The sequence below is a fragment of the Semicossyphus pulcher genome, unplaced genomic scaffold (genome assembly GCF_022749685.1).
Source record: "Semicossyphus pulcher isolate SPU_LCO1_2020_fin unplaced genomic scaffold, fSemPul1.0.p SCAF_13, whole genome shotgun sequence".
NCBI classification, from domain to species: Eukaryota; Metazoa; Chordata; class Actinopteri; order Labriformes; family Labridae; genus Semicossyphus; species Semicossyphus pulcher.
The window spans coordinates 29543483-29560607 of NW_027211637.1; the positions used below are offsets into that span (position 1 = coordinate 29543483).

At 43.4% G+C, this 17125-nt stretch overlaps 1 protein-coding gene across 1 annotated transcript; it reads right to left on the reverse strand.

The window, feature by feature from the left end:
• Nucleotides 1–8018: 8018 nt before the first annotated feature.
• sox18 (SRY-box transcription factor 18) lies at nucleotides 8019–15133 on the reverse strand. Its single transcript, XM_069660878.1, has 2 exons — nucleotides 14317–15133; nucleotides 8019–12575 (listed from the first exon to the last, which is right to left on the reverse strand). Exons 1-2 carry the CDS (start codon nucleotides 14720–14722, stop codon nucleotides 11254–11256), a joined length of 1728 nt encoding a protein of 575 aa, XP_069516979.1. The 5' UTR covers nucleotides 14723–15133; the 3' UTR covers nucleotides 8019–11253.
• Between the last annotated feature and the right edge of the window lie 1992 nt (nucleotides 15134–17125).

Below are 17125 nucleotides of genomic sequence, written 5' to 3' on the forward strand. Positions count from 1 at the left end.
GATCTCTTAGTTATTGTCCCTGACCTCAGCTTTGATGGTTTCCTTTCATCTACTTTACTTATACTGTTTTTAAATGTTTCAGTTACTGGGAACTGCTTTTGTGCTTCACTGGTTAGAAAAAAGTCCTCATGTAGTCGGATAAGGAGTTTTTCTGTGACCTTTTCAAGTCTTGCCAAGATTATTACAAGCTGTTTCTACAGTAAACCACTCCATTCCTGTCCTCCAGCAGCCCCTCTGACAGGAAGTGAACTATGAAGTGAGCCATTTCCTGCTGGGACAGGAAACAGGAAGCAGTGGGGGTATGGAGGAGAGCCTGACATCCTGCCACAGAGAGGGAGAGAGAGAGAAGCCGCCACCATGACATCATCTGATTCATCCAAAGCCTTGGTTCAGACGATGGAGGAGGTATGAAGCAGAGCAATGAGTCTGGTTTTTAAAGTTTTAAAGACACTAGTTAAAGCTGACCATTTGCCAAGCCCCGGCCCCCAAAGTTACTGTTGCTATGGCTACTGAGCTGAACATTCTAGAACTTCACATGTACAGTTTAATCGATATCAGTGAGAAATGAGTTTGAGGTAATAGGTTGTTGATTTCACACAGATGTACACAAGAAATTGCTTTTTGTTTTTCTTAGTGTAGATTATGCTGAAAAACAATATCACTGGCAGTGTTGCTAGCTGTTGCTACATAGGCTGCTAATAACCTTGGACTGTAAACAGTTTCAAACTGTTAGAACTGTCCCTGTCTGACTTTTTTTAAAGCCCCCCTCCAGTAAAACTCAGGTGTTTAACCTTGTAAACATCTCCATGTGGTGTTCTTCATGTGCTATGAGACATATCAGGGACAACATGAGCAGTCATCTCCATGGCTGGGCCTGTCTGCTTTTAAACTGCAGTTTAAAAGGACAGGCTGAACAACACATTTTCAGATTGGCAGGTTTGAGACGTCACAAACCTAAGGAGCCAATCCCGTTAATGGACAAGGTGACGCTACGCATATCATTATGTGTAACCTCTGGCAACCACAACCACGACTCAATCTCACTGCTGACTACTAAGGTTAACGTGACTACTGATTACTACATTTCAAGCTAGCTAAGTTTCAACAAGTGGCCACTAAACGATGGCAGAGACGTGTTTTGTTTTCGCGACGGAGGGGTCAGTTTGCATGTGCATAGTAGGCGGGGCCTATGCATATTCAGGGGAGAAGGAGGGAGATGCTTTGGGAGGATTTTGCAGAAAAAAACATATCAGACACAATTTATTATTTCAAGCAGAGCATTTTATATGTCTTAAAACATGACTGGAGCTGCTCTTTAATTTTCATTCTGGACTCATGAAAATAAGAAATCTTTAAAAGGATTCTAGATATGTACATGATGGTTAAATATAAATATATTGCTAAGTCAGTGCTGTGTAGTCAAGTGAAAAGGTGTGAGGCTTATCCCTAACAGAAAGCTAGCATGCTCACATTTTCATTAATCACGTAAGTAGCGGACGTGGAAGTAAATGATCGGCATGTTGTTGGAGAGTACAAAGTTTTTGTTCCTAAGAAAATATTAAACAAAACATTTAAATCCGGCCTGTTACATGTTACATTACTTTAAGATACTCAAGTTTAATCCAACTATATGCTGTATAGCACAAATTATATTCAGTTTTACAGGCGAAAAAGCATTTTAGGATGTGCACAGATTGATGAGGTTGTTAAAGTAAAACAAATCTAATAAAGAGGCAGATACAGCTGATTACGTTAGTGATCATCCAGCGACGTTCTAGTCCTGAGCAGAGCCAGTAAACCCAGAGACTGATGCAGACCGCTAATGGAAAAGCTAACCCTTTGACCTAGATGTAATTCTAGATATACAGTAGGTAGCTAGTTAGCTAGGCATGCTAACGTCTGTTACTTATTTGGTTAGTGGTTCTCAAAGGACACAAAGGGGATTTTCGTGTGTTTCCACAGCCTCCCTGAAAATTCACAGTAATTCCAACCATAAAACAGTTTCAGAATGTCTGCATGTTTCTGTGTTGGGTCAAGTTTAAGGAAACTTTTAGTACAGCACTTAACAATCACCGAAATCCTCCCTGATGGAGCCGGACACGGAGGCAGGAAGACCCGTGGCTCTGCAGCAAATTTTACAAAGATTACAAAGTGATTCGAGCAGCTGCAGTTTCTGTGTTTGTGTTGAACATGCAAAGTCGCCCATGCAGATGTAAGCTGCAAACTGTGATCTTAAAAAGCCTTATTAAACACTTGAATCATTGTGACAGGTCTCGCTGATGAACAGATGTCAGATGGGTCCAGTTGATTCGTTAATCACAGCACAAAATGTGAACATGTTTGAACGATTATAATATAAAAAGATTAACTGACAAAAGTCTAATATCTGCACATAAAACACAGAGGGAAGACTGTGAGACTCGACTGAGTCTGTCATCAATTCCTATTTAATATGCAACACACACACACACACACACGCAGAATTATTTCATGTTCAGTGGGAGTCTGAGTGGAAATTCAAAACCACACTGACATAAAGTAGAAAGTTTGTCCACTTGCACACGCACACACATTTACAGTATAATGACACACGCACACACACACACAGGCATGCAAACAATGGATGCACACACACACATATGCACAAACACATACATACAACATGCATACAAACTTTTGATGTTGCAAGATGCACAAACTCACAAACAAACACATTTGCAGTGTAAACCAGCTGTCATCACACATCAGAGTCTGTGCAGACACACACACACACACACACACACACACACACACACAGAGTTAGTGAGTCAGTGTGTAGTTGTGGCGACTGATCTGACATCTTAACCACATGTGGCCAATAAAACACCGCAGAGACAGAAAGAAAGAGACGGGAAAATCCCTCACTCACTTCTTCTCTCTCTCTCTCTCTCTCTCTCTAACTGTCTCACATACTCTCTCTCTCCTAATCAGCCCCACTCTCTCTCTCTCTCTCTCTCTCTCTCTCTCAAACACATGGATGTACAAATTCCATTCTCTCTGCCTCTCCCTGTATTTCTTCTGTTTCCCTCTGGAGTTTTTCCCCCCTCTCATCTCCATATGCATCTTTAGAGTCGGGCTGTCGGTCTGTCTGTCGCTCTCGTGATGCATTAACAAGAGAACAAATCACAAATCCTGAACTGAAACGATCAATGAGGGCAGAATCATTTCACAGGAGGCCTCAAAGCTGTTCCTCAGGAGCTACATGTCGAGCTCAGACATTTGTTCTGTTTGACTTTTTATCCCATGATGACATGTTCCCTGCATTCTAAATTTGAAATGTGAATCTTTATTTATATAAATGTGACGACACAATCTAACTTTGTTTCAATGCAGAGCATGAAACTTGTGCTGCACAGAGAGTTTGTAGTGAGAGCTAAAAGAGAAATAACATTCACTCACGATGCATACACGTGTATAACCCTCAAATTCTACAGGATCCGTCTCCGGCGCGTTCCGTCTGCGCCGCGACCTCCAGAGTCGATCGCGCCCATGCAAGTCAATGCTCGTGATTCCACAGCATGCGCCGTGGTCCGTCTCTGGCGCGTCCCAGAAGCGTCTCTCCGCTCTGCTCCGCTAAAGATACAGGCCGGGTCGATTTTTGACGGAGGCCGCTTCAAGCTGAACAGAGCAGATCGTTCCAAACAGGAAGTCACACACGAAAGCAGCATACAGCATCCGGTCATTTCAAAATAAAACACCATGTACAGAACGGTACAGACTTTTTTCCGTTTTCAACAATCTTGAAAAAAGTAGTGTGCGATATTGTACAGTGTTGCCAACTCAGCGACTTTCTCGTTAGATATAGCGCCTGTTTAGACCCTCGTGGCCCTCGTGAACACAGTATGCTTCTCTATGTTTGTAATTAAAAGTACAAAAGTTTAACACCAGTCACGCTCTGGTTTGTTTAGCTCGATCTGATATCTCGACTAACCTTGACATTAGTTAGTAATGTGTTCCAGAGTTTGTGGAGATGATTGTCCAAATTTAGATGCAATATTCTACAGTTGTCATTCCCCATGCTTCACGTCCTCTTAATTCTTTCCAACCTCCAACTTTTCTAGATTCTTCCACAAAAGTGTCAAAAACACGTGAACGTTTTTAAGAGTGTGAAAGTTCTCTGTTTGCAAACACAAAGTGCACTGAAACAGAGTTTACAAGTGTTACACACACACACACACACACACACACACACACACCATGTACACACCCTGGAAGCTCACATGCGCTCATTTCCAGCTGGGAGCCGGGGAATCCAGATTTGTGTTATCTTTTCCAGTCAGGGTAACGAGCAGCGGGTGAGGTGTTCCCATAAAAATATACACCTCTTCCTCTCTCACTAAACACACACACACACACACACACACACACACACACACACACCCTTTCCGAACATCCCAAACTTCCACAGGAGTTTCCTCCTCGTTGCTCACATTCCTGTCAGTTACCTCAGCAACACACACACACAGGTTTAAAAACTCTTACTGTAACACACACACACAGAGTACAGTACATGACCCAGTGGAGGAAAACACACACACACACGCACACACACACACACACACACACACATTCTCTTCAGTCAAAATCCCAAGTCGGGCTTTTACGGCCGACTTAAGGTCTGCTCTGTTCGTCCAACCAAAAGACAATTAAATGATCAGAGAGGGGAGGAGCAGAGAGAGAGAGAGAGAGAGAGAGAGAGAGAGAGAGAGAGAGAGAGAGAGAGAGAGAGAGAGAGAGAGAGAGAGAGAGAGAGAGAGAGAGAGAGAGAGAGAGAGAGGGGAGGGGATGGAGGGGAACAGGGGGACATGAGGTCAAACTGCTAAATAATAAATAATTTATTATATGTAACTGGTGGGAAAAAAAAGTTTGCAACAACAAGGGAAAAACAGTCGGGAAGCAGGTGATGAAGGGATGACAGGAGAGATAAAGAAGGAAGGATAGGGTAATAAAGACAGCAGAAAATAGTGAGCAAAAAGTAGTGATGAAAGATCATAGAGTGAAAAGGAGAGTCGGTTGGTCGAAGAGAAGAAGGAGATGAGTTGAAAACAGACGACAGAGATAAAGAAAGAAAGGAGGGAGTGAGGAGAACGAGAAGGAAGAAGATGTTTTTAATGTTTTGATTGTTTGGAGGCTACGGGAGAGTTTGGAGGAAAGAAAGGTGGGATGAAAACAAAAACTGGAAGAGGGAAGTTGGAGCAGGAGTTGGAGGCAAAGAAAGAAGTGATAGAGGAAAGAAAAGGTACTGAGGTTAGCAGTAAGGATGCCAATTTGTGCAGGTTAGAAGAGAGGAGAAAAGAAGAGTGGAAGAAAATACAAAGAATAGGATGATAGAAGGAAGAGAAAGGGAGTTAAAAGTAGTAAATGAGGTGAAAACAACTTAAAAAAACAAGAACAAAAGAGAAAAAAGACTAACTAGAAGCTAAATGGTAGAAAAAGATGTCGAGGTCAGGCTGATGATTAGACAAAGATGAGAGAGTAAAAGAGAGGGAAGAGTGTGACGGGAAGAAAAGGGAAAAGAAAGAAAAAAGGGCAACAAGGTGGCAGAGCGAGATTGAGAGGGTAAGAATATGACAAAGAGCGAAACAGAGGCAGGAATCAAACTTGTGGGAAAGCAGAGGAAAAAGAGGAGAAAATTACAGAGACTGGGGGACAGAGAGGGAATAAAACCGAAGACGAGAGAAGGAGAGAACAGTTTTTCCTTGTTCCAAATGTTTTCTTTTGTCCGTCAGCGGTTCGTTCGGGGGGGAAAGTGTCCCGCCGAGCCAAGCTCGTTTAGCGTCGGATCTGAACCCCGGACAGGACAGAATCAGAGCAGATCACAGAGGATTACGGCGCCGCACAAACACTACGCTGATTGTCTTTTCTTCCCTCTTCTCCTTCTTTTTCCCACCCCTCCTTTTCTCTCATCTTCATCATTTCCATCCAAAGAGCAGGAGGACGGAGATCAACAACGATCACTGTGGACATTTGAAAAAGTCAGATGGATAATTAATGTGTTTGTCCTGGACGATGGAGCTTATTCGACTGCTTTTTGAACAGTTTCTCCTCAATTATTGTTCATATGAGAGTTATTAAGTCTTCTATTATAATATATAAACAGTTATTAATTCAGTACTGAGGTGTTGTGGTCGCTGGTTGCATTTGCAGATTGGAGAAACAATTAACCAATCAGGACTTCACGCATAGCCGGCTGTTGTTTAAGTCAATTTATTAGAAAGATAAATCTCACCATACCTTCATCTGACGTGTACAAACTCAGAGACAGACACGGGACACAACAGAGAGATTAAAACAGGCTTTGTCTTTACTGGAAAACTCGCTAGTCAGTCCAAACACAGCAAACAAATCCAGACAGGGAGCAGGAAAAAAAAGTCCAAAATCAGGACACAAAGCAAAGCCAAAAGTGCAGACACTAATTCTGGGAAGATTCTGGAAAATGAGAGACTCACGAGGAAGCGGGGAAACAAGGGAGTAGATGAGAAGGGTTGACTAACAGAGGCTGGTGAGTAATGAGCACAGGTGTGGAAGATCAAGGAAGGAAAAAACTGAGACGACTTCTAACAGAAAGAGAGAGAGAGACAAAGGATCGTGTGGCCGGCCGAGAGAGGAGGGAGATGAGTTTTCCCCTTTAACCTGCAGCGACGGCAGCTTATATAGGGGACGGACCTCTGACACAGCCTGCCGGAGCTGGAAGACGGTCCACCAATCACCTCCTGGGACGGGCACACACCTATTTACATACAACACACAGACACATCCAGGACAGTTTGGGCTACATAAACAGGACAGACAGCACTTTAACTGTGTCCCAATTCAGGGGCTACATCCTTCAAAGGTCCAATTTGAAGGCCGACTGCGTCACAACAGCGCATCAAAGGCTGTCTCATTTCAAAGGCTCCGTCAGATGCGGCCGATAAATGCGTCCTCCTTTTCCCGGGCCTCGAAGGACCCATTAGGTGCATCCTTCGTGTTCTTGGTTTCAGCTCAATCGAACTGCTAGCGACACAAATATTAAAACAGAAAAGTGGCCGTGAAACGTCAAATTATCTTCAAAATAATGGGTTAAGTTATGCGACGCTACCTTTTGCTAGGCGACTGGAGCGGGCGGGAACAGCTAGTGACGCAAACAGGAAATCCTCTGTAGACCAGAGCGTCTCATTTCAGTCCGGCCTTAGCGTCTGCACAGGCTACATATGACTCATCCTTCGTAGGCCGCGTCCTTCAAAGGATGCAGCCTGAATTGAGACACAGCTATGTCCTACTCGTGACAAACAGGAAAGGCCATAAGCATAGGTTAACTGGAAGTGTAGGTTAAAAGTGATAGATATGCCATGAGCCTGTTTAGAGAAAGAAAAAGTAGTTTCAAAGAATCATGACAGGCTGAATGATCCATTTTTTCTAGCGGCACCAGGATGTTAACTTGAAACTCATGTTCATTATTTGTTGTTTAGAAAACCGTTGGCAAGAAGTTCTGTCTGATATCCAGCTCAAGTCAGTCAGCTGCCGGCCAACATGTGAGCCGGATCCCAAAGGTATATGGTTTCTAAATTCTTGGAGGTTTGGGGGACGCAGAGCTGAATCATCTTGGGCTGCATTAGCTCCAGTTACAGGCTGTAAACAGGAAGTAGTTTGACACCTACATGGTGCTTGGAAAAGTAATCACCCTAGACCACGACAGTTTGAATTATAGCTCTAGTTTTTCTTATTTAACCAATGAAATCGACCTCTTCATTTAATTCTCTTTAGAATCCTGTAAATTGCTTTATCACGCACCCAAAAATAACTAAAAAGATTCACATAATTGGTGCCACATATATTATAGACATATAATCTATAAGTAAAATGTATGAAATGTTTGTGTCGTGTTAATCAGCGTCTGGGTGAGAACATGTGCTCAAAGACAGTCTGAAAATGTGAAGGTACTTTTGGTTAACTTTCTGCAGACGTGTTCCTTCAGAGTCACAAAGCAGAGTGCGTTCTCAGAAGTGTTTATTTTGTAAAATTATTTTCATAAAACAGAACAGATCCATTTACAGCCAACCCACATTTTTCAAAAATAAACACAAACAAAACCATTTACTACGGAAAATACAATTATAATCCCTGACAGACAGATTTAGAAGCACCGCAGTGACACTTCTGGGAAAATCCTGCTTTTAATTTGTCGTTAAAAGGCTGCTGAGAAAATGTCCTTTGATTTTATCCCAATTTTTTTCTTTAGATAATTATTACCAAAAGCCCCAGAGTTATTGCACAACTTAAAAAAAATGGCTGTCTCTCTGATGTTCTTTGTGTGTCACAGTAAATTAAAATGGAAACAAGACTCTGTTTGGTGTCAACAGAAAAGAATGTCAAATGCAGATGTAAAAGTATTTTTTAATACTTTGCTTGAACTGCTGCTTCTCTGTGGCTCCGTCCTCCAGAGGAAATGTTCGGAAAAATCTACTGTTTCTCTGTTTTTAACCAATGGCAGCCACAAGGAATATTGTGGTGAATACAACTGGTTTCTCTGAACAACATACTTGATTTCCTTCTACTGTTTCACGTACAAAAAAAAGTATTGTCTGTAGGCATAATGGTGACCAGATGCGGGATGAATCCTTAAAGTAAAACTTCTGTTTTCGCTCCCGCTGTAGACAAAAATATCACAGGATTGATGCTACATAAACACATCCAGAGAGACCTCTACAGTGGCTACAACTGTTGATTTTTCATTTTCTCAGCACAAACAAAACCACAAGTTCTCATTTGAATTTCCAGTCACTTAGGTAAAAACACACAGTGGTTAGGGAGAAAGGTTTCTTGTTTGTTGGTGTCACGGTTTCTCATCAAAGAGATCTACAAGAGATCTAAACAACACATTTCCTTTTGAAGGCAAGTTTATGATACAAAACATCTTACGAGAAACAAATAATTCAAATAATCTTTAAAAGAATAGAAGAGCAACATTTAGGGGAACAAGCTTTTTCACTTTCTTGCCGAGAGTGATGTCAGAATATCATAATCGCTGTCATGTTTGTGGTTAGAGTACGAAGCTGAAGCCAGGAGGTGATTAGACTAGCTCAGCCCTGCAAGACTGTGTGTAGAAAAGGCTAGCTTGGATCTGTCTAAAGTTACAAAAATCTGCCTACCATAACCTTTTAATTTCACCAATTTACATGTTTTATCTCTTTATTTAATAAGTAGAAAAACCAGAAGGTAAAATCAGCAATTAAACGATCTGAGGGGAGTTACAAGCTGCCTCACAGCTCCCTCTAAAACCAAATAAGATATTAACATTTCTCTTTGTGTGTCTCTTTGGGTTAAACACACAAAATTCAACATTTTAATTTATAGGTGTCAGGGGTGCTAGAAGTGCTACCCCTGATTCCCGTCTTTATGCTAAGCTAGGCTAACAGCCTCCTGCCTCGAGTTCTGTACTTCCCACAAGTTTGGTATCAATCTTCTCGTCTAAATCTCAGCGAGAGCATAAATAAGCTTGTTTCCTGAAATGTCCTAAAATTTTTAAAACAGAATCTAAAAAGAACAAAATAAACAGTCTTTTCTGTACAAAAACATATTTAAACATACGGACATTAGACTTTTAATAAGTAGTGTTCCTTCTATACAGCTAAGACTTTGAACCCAGTGCAAAGAGAACATTTCATAGTCTCAATTTCTCCTTCACATACTGCCAAGAGGCATAGCATCTATATATACAGTAAACAGCTACATCAAACTAAGGTTTCCAAAAACCACAAGACCTTCTTCATGAACTACTGTCCTTAAACGTTTTAAAGAAACGGATCAATTTGTACTTAGAGTTATCTACCAATATCCTAGAGTATAATGTTGCTTTGCACAAACTCGAAGTGTGCACACCTTGGACCGAAGTCAAGGTATAAAGAGAAGCTGTTTTTATGATCTACCACACGAATGTGTTCCGATAGCATTTACCTTGTAGAACCCAATGTTCTGTTATTTGTAGAACAAAATTACTCGTAATAACCTTAAAAAAGACATTTTGTTTAAACAAGGGATGTGCGTGTGATACCAGAGAGGCTTCTGGTTTAAAAGAGTGATATTTGAATCTTCAACATATCTGTGTTTTTTTGCCAAGAGGCAAAGCAAGATTTTGGCATGGAGTCCAAAGAGGCCCTACGGTGGACTGAGGCTGAGAGGGAACGGCGAGTATCACGGTCAGAAAGAACCGGACCCGGCTTGTAAAACATCCTGAAAGTTTGTGGGAGACATCAGCGGCCTGCTCTGGGCCAGCCGCCAACGCTTTCCCGAAAACACTGCTGAAGGTTTAGAGGCTGGATCGAGTCCTTCATAGAGAGTCTCTTTCTCTCTGTCCATCTCCACAGTTCATTGTCCTTCATATCTCCAGATAACAAGCGAGATTCATATGTCTAAACACCGTGAAGTCATTGAGATGAATATTTGTCTGGTCCTGAATGATATTTCAATAGGATATGAGATGATATTGAAATTCATAGTTGTGGACCAAAGTACTACACAGTGCAGTTTGCTTGCATAGTCTCCTCGTGCTACATTCTGTCCCAAAAGGAGTTAAGAGTGCTTGTTGGTATCTTTTAACATCCTGTGTAGCTACAGAAAATGTTGCGATCATAAAGGTATCCAGCTATTGATAAGGACTTAGAGGCGTAGCACCACTGATGAATAATTGGAAAACACTTTTACTTTTCTAAGTTGCTCTCCAGCTGCCTTCAGCACACCTAAACCTATTTCTTTCCAAGAAGCACCTCTAGATCCTAAACTCAAAGTTTTACACATCTAACTCCCCTAGCTCTTAATTAGCCACACTAGCTTGTAGCTACCAAGGTAAGCTTTTTTAGCTAGCAGGCCAACTGTTTAGTATTATGTTCAGGAATGCATTAAGGCAACTTGCACTTATATGTGTGTTTAATTTGACAAAAGTGCCGAGTTTGCCAGTTTAGTTTTTTCCAGTAAGAACATTTTTTCAAACTTCAGGTTTCCGGCTCCATCGAGCTCCGGCTCCAGTTAGCATTTGTAGGATGAAACGACTAATTAGCAACTTAGCATTTAGATAAAAATTTTGAGAGTTGGAATCTATGAGAAAGAAGGAAAACCTGACAAAGAGTTGACTGAAAGTATGAGCCAAAACATGTTCTTCCAACAAACTTCCCTCCAATGAACAAAACCCAACTGTGCGTATGCAAGGAGGTACGTATGAGAGATGACATCGTGTGTTTATCCAGTGATACAGGCGCTATAATAGACAGCGCTGCTGGCATCAGAAAGAGCAGATATAAGAGGGCTGCTTGCTTCATCGCAACCACCAGCACTACTTAAAATATTACTGACATCCCTGTGAATGATACTACTAACACCGGTATTCATGCTGCTGCCTACACTACTGCTGCTGCGCCCACTCACGACTTTAGACCCGCCCCCACAACGTCCATAGGCGTCCTCTCGATTGCGTCCGACATTGACATACTGGTCAAATTCATGCCTGTCCACCTCGGACCAGAACTCAGCAGAAGAAGACCCCAGATGGCCAGAGGACTCTGGGTTTGAAGGGTCTAAGTGCAGAGGGTAGGTTGATGGGGGTATGGAGGAGGATGAGCAGGAGGAAGGAGAGGTTTCTGGAGGAGGTGAAAGCTGCCCCAGTTGAGAGGGCATGTAATACGCAGCATTCGGTGTGCTGCTGCCATACATTTGGCTGAAGTAGCCGGCAGAAGCAGTGGTCTGGTGTTGCATTTGTTGAGATTTTATCGGCTCAGGGAGGCTGATGGAGGGTTGGGGGTATGAAACAGGGGAGGAGGAGTCAGATAGAGGAGGTGGGCACTTTACAGGACTCCTCAAGGTAATGTGGTGACCAGAGGCATGAGTAGGGTTTAACCTAGAGGTCATATTTGACTCGGCAGAACTCAGCCTGGAGTCAACTCTGGAATTTCTGCCTGGGCTCAAACTGGAATTCATACTCATCCCTGCACTCTGGCTGTATGTTGCTGCACCATGTATAGAGTTGTGGTGACCATGGTTGTTGTAATTATGGCTGTAATGCTGGTTATGGTGGTGAAGATGGTGGTGGTACCCACTCCAACCTCCCTCCTCTTGCATATGCTGGGGGAAAAACACAGACTCCCCAGCTCCTTCTTCCAGAATATCCAGAGGGGACATCTCTGGAGTGGGCAGGCCATAGCTCTCCAGTTCTGGGTGTCCCGAGCCCTGGAGGTCCCTGAAGTGTCCAAGAGAAGGCAGCAGGTGGTGGGAGTGATGGTGATGCGAAGGGTGGGCACCTGGATGTCCGTAAGCAGAACCTCCGGGGATGTTTTCTGCACCCAGTTGGCTGATGCCAGGTCCCAGTCCGAGGCCTGGCGCCCCACCTTGGGCTAAGCTGTGAAGCAGAAGTCCTGGTTCGACACGCTTCAGTTTTTTGGTGGTCTTCTTGCGGCGAGGCCTGTACTTGTAGTTTGGGTGATCCTGGAGGTGCTGCACACGGAGGCGCTCGGCTTCCTCCACAAAGGGTCGCTTGTCTGTAGCACTCAGGGCTTTCCATGACTGACCTGGGAGAGAAGAAGAGGACGAATAAGAAAAATTACTTTTATCATCAAAGAAAAAAGGCAGAGAAGAAGTGTTGTCTTCCTGGTGTTTGGTCTTATTCAATCAAAGAGCATCTCACCCTCAAACAGCTCAAGCGACTGAAACATCATTGCCTGTGAACTGCTTTAATTCTGATTTAAAACAGGTCGTCTCCGTAAAACAGGAACCATAAGGAAACATGTCTGTGGCTTCTTCAGAGCACTTAAATAAAAACTGTCTATAAATCAGCCTATAAGACATCCAGCACAGCGTCACTGTGGGACTTAACTCGTCTAAAATGTCAGCTGGCTCATCCAGTGTATTCAAACATTGGACTAAGTGCAAACAGCAGCCGCCTTAAAATGTGAGAGACATGCTTTCTTCTGGAAACTTAAATTTAACACGTTATGAACACGTGCTCAGTAGAACGTGTGTAATTATGACTCTAATCTCACTTACTAATGATGAGTCGTTGGTGCTACATGCACACTCAAACAACAGTGCAGTTATTAACACAGGGAAACCTCTGACTCGCATCAGCCCAGTCCACTGATGGCACAACAACGGCAACATTAATACACTTAAGCCCTGACTTCATATGATGGGCTCCTTTTAAATTGATACTCGATGTGACAACCTGTTTAAATAAAGGATCAAATTCATTAATTTATTAATAACATTTTTCATGTTAAATCTTCACAGTTAAACGGTGGTGATTGACAGTTTCTAGTTTGCACACTCGAGGAGAACAGCAGCCGCGGTCACTTTGGATTCACTTTCGTTGCAGTGCATTTTATATTTTGACAAAACAGCAAAGTTTGGAGCGTCAGCTGCACATGAGAAACAGCAGAGAAGGGATCTGTTTTTACTGTAACTGAGGAAACTAAAAATCTTTGCACCTTGTGTTTGATGCTGAAAACCTACAAGGTATTTAACATCAGCAAAAAAAAACACCTACGATAAATGCATGCACGTGAACTAAGTCATGGAAAATGTTGCAAATCTTAAAACGCTTAAAACAAATTTGGTGTGTGTGTGTGCGTGCGCCTGTGTGCGTGCCTTTTTGCGCGCCTACTGTAATCCTGTGTGTACTGTAGTGCAAATAAGAGAGGGGTCATGTGAAGCTTCATTTATCCGTGCACATCATGGGTCGGCACAGGGTTATGATGTTTGATGTGATTTGTTTTTCAGTACATTAAGTTTACCTTTGCACAAAATGTGTCACACAAATATTAAAATGACTTGCATTGCATTTAAAACAGAATATACGCATTAAAGTAGACCAACTGTATTTCACAGAATGTACTAAATATAACAAGGGACCAAAGTGCATCTCTTTAAGTCAAATCTGATGAGTGGATCTTTTGGAAAGTTTAGAACTGATGCTTCACCTGCTTTATTTTAGTATTATCAGCACCACTGCGTTTACAATACCTCAGACAGGACGGGTTTGCCACACTGATTAAAAGTGATCAAAGTTACAACCACCTCATAAAACTTTTGTTTGACATGTCACAGCATTTAAACGGCTCAGGCCCCGTTCACTGAAATAATCCATCTCAGCCCAAAGACTTCAAATGGATCACAGATCACGTTGAGGCCTTTGGGAGATTGGGTCATCAAATCATTGCAAAAACAAATTGTCTTATAAGATTTAATGTAGGTCAGGTGATTCTACGACTTTTCTCTAGTGATAATCAAAGCACAGATTTTCTTCCGACTTACCGAGCATCTTGCTGAGCACAGCGTTGTGCAGGTCCGGGTTCTGCAGAGCCAGTCGCTTCCTCTCATCTTTAGCCCAGACCATGAAGGCGTTCATGGGCCTGCGGATCCTCTGCTCGCCCCCCAGGGCCTTTCCATCGGCCGAGCCGACCGACACACCTCCTGCCTGGGTCATGTCCGGGCTCTGTCCCCCTGAGCCGGGTGTGAGAGAAATCCTCGGCTCTGTCCGCCTCATGCTCCCTGCTCCCATGCCTTCAGGAGAGCTGCAGTCCCCAGAGAGGTTCTGCTCGAAACCCATCTCAGAATCAGAAGCGGGGCTCGGGGTCCGGGACGCCCAGGGCCCCCCGAGGGACATCCGGTTTGCATGCAGAAGAGTCTCTCTAGACAAACTGGGCTCGGCTAAATTCATTCCAGAAACGGGCTTGGATTCAACCGTTTAGTCCGAGTGAAATTCTGCAAACGTCTGTGTCAGTTTGTTGGGTTGTAAAGTTCTGGAAAAAATTAGCAACTCAAAATGTTTCAGATGAGGGAGCGAAAGATCAAGAGAGGAGTTTAATAGATTCTGAGCACAAATCCCAAAGCAAAGCATCGAGATCTGAGAGGAGGGGGAAGGAGAGACGAGAAAGGAAGAGAAAACAAACAAGTTGTGGTGCAGGATATTCCCCCTGAAATGATCCACAGTGACTCTGCTTCTCTCTTTTCTTCACTCCTTCTTTTCTCTCTAAAGACAACACTTCTTGTTTGGAGTGTGCGGTGCAGCGGTTTGTCCGGAGCTCGATTCCCCGCCGTCACTCAGGCCGTCCGCCTCGCTGTCTCTCGTCTGTCTGCCCTGTTTGAAAGTTTTGAAACTTGTGGCCAGATTTAACCGACCCACGCTGAGTATATATACCCCGCCCTGACCAATCACATAAATATACAGCCGGGGAGTTAACCAATGAGACGCCAGGCGGGCGCGAGGGAGAAAGACAAGTGTGTATGGGAGACAGAGCGAAGGAGGGAGGGGGGGGGAGGCCTAAACGTTGCCTCCCCCTCTTTCCTCCTCCCTGACCGCCACCCTTTCCTCCCCCCTTGAAGCTTCGCACACACACACACACACACACACACCCTGTCCGCCTGTACAGGGAGATGTAATCAGAGAGGTTCCATTGTTTCTGCCCAACTGAGAATGGAGCTTCTCACACACACACACACGCATACACACACACGCATGCAAACTGTTGCACACACACACACACACACATACATACATAAAGGCATATATGCATGAAACAGGCTCACACATTAAAATGGGACACATGTAATTAAGTTGCACACAAATGAGAGACAAACATGAACACACACACATAGTGGTTCTATATGTGTTGGTGTTACTGTGTGTGTGTGTGTGTGTGTGTGTGTGTGTGTGTGTGTGTGTGTATTTGAGGGCAGGACAGCGGTAACACAGTTGACCACAGTCCCAACCAAAGCGATTAGTGGCTGAGCTTAACAACAACTTACAGAGCGAGCGAGAGAGAGAGAGAGAGAGAGAGAGCAATCATGGGGCTGGATACGGGGTGGGTTGTGCTGATGGGGTTCAGGCATTTTGTACCCCGACAGTTAAGTTCATTTTTTTATTTATGTATTTATTTGATTCAGCATTTATTCAGCCGGGAAAATCCCTCTGAGAGACGTGATCTGCTCTTACAAGAAGTCCTGGTCGAGACAGGACCGAGCAGTTACACGTGTTAAAGCTCATGCAATATCTAAAAGCAACTCTTCTCTTATGAAGCATTTCATGCACACGTCTCATCCTCAGGCCGTCAAACACTGAAGCTTTGTCACAGGCACAAGGTAGCGTCTGTTTAGCATCTGTTTCCTTCCTTTCAAACACATGGTTCAGGTAGACGGTCTAATTTGTGAATGTTTAGGCACAGAACCGACTTTCTAAGTTTAGGAAACACATCATGGTGTAAAGCCTCCCACTGTTTAACCCAGCTATCACCCTCAACCGTCACCACATCAGACTATATCTGTGTTTGTGCTCCATCACCTGACTTGCCTCATGTTGCCTTCAGGGCAGCTCCAGGTTTGGCTGGTGGAGGAGCAGCCAGCCCGTAAAACACAAGGTGATTTTGATGTCAGGTATTCAAAGAGGACATGTTTTCTTCTTATCTTTGTTTCAGCTGTAAGTCGGACAAAACGAGTCAGGTTCATTAAGCTTGGAGAAGAAGGGAACATTTTTCATGCAGCAACTTCACTTGGCGTGGAGGCCGAACGCTCAGGCAAAGACACCTGTAGTGTTTCATCTTGTGCAAAAAAGCATGACAGCAAACCTTTCTGCTGTACCTGACAAAACAGTCTACACATTGGCCTGTGGTGCGTTCATGTGCTTGTTAAAGAATCTGAAAACATGACAGATGACAAAACGATGTTGCATTCATGAGCTACTTTGAGATGTGGGAAAATACACCCCTGTACAAAAAATATGTTTAAACTGAAAGTTGATTCTTACAGCTCATTGGATTAAATACGCTGCAGTGTTCAGACTCAGCACATAATACAGATACATGTAATAATACAATGAAGTTCAGCTCCTGTCGACTGAGTGGATCTGAAAGGAAAAGCTGCTGCGTTCGAGTCAGATGTTATTTCCAAACTCATCACTCAGTTTAACGACCACGTTAGATGAATATTGTATGCGGTGTGTTTGTCTGTCTGCCAAGGACATGCCCCCTACCCCGTCCCTCCACCACTATATAATGACCCCCTGCTCACACACACACACTCACACACGCACTCACACACACACTTTCCTCCCCACGCCCAGCTCCAG

What these genes read in the sequence shown, in the direction of transcription:
- sox18 (XM_069660878.1), bottom strand. Translation starts at nt 14,722, where the DNA reads ATGAATTTAGCCGAGCCCAGTTTGTCTAGAGAGACTCTTCTGCATGCA. An exon ending in TGTGCTCAGCAAGATGCTCG is followed by an intron (nt 12,576 to 14,316) that starts GTAAGTCGGAAG and finishes CTTCTCTCCCAG; the next exon opens with GTCAGTCATGGAAAGCCCTG.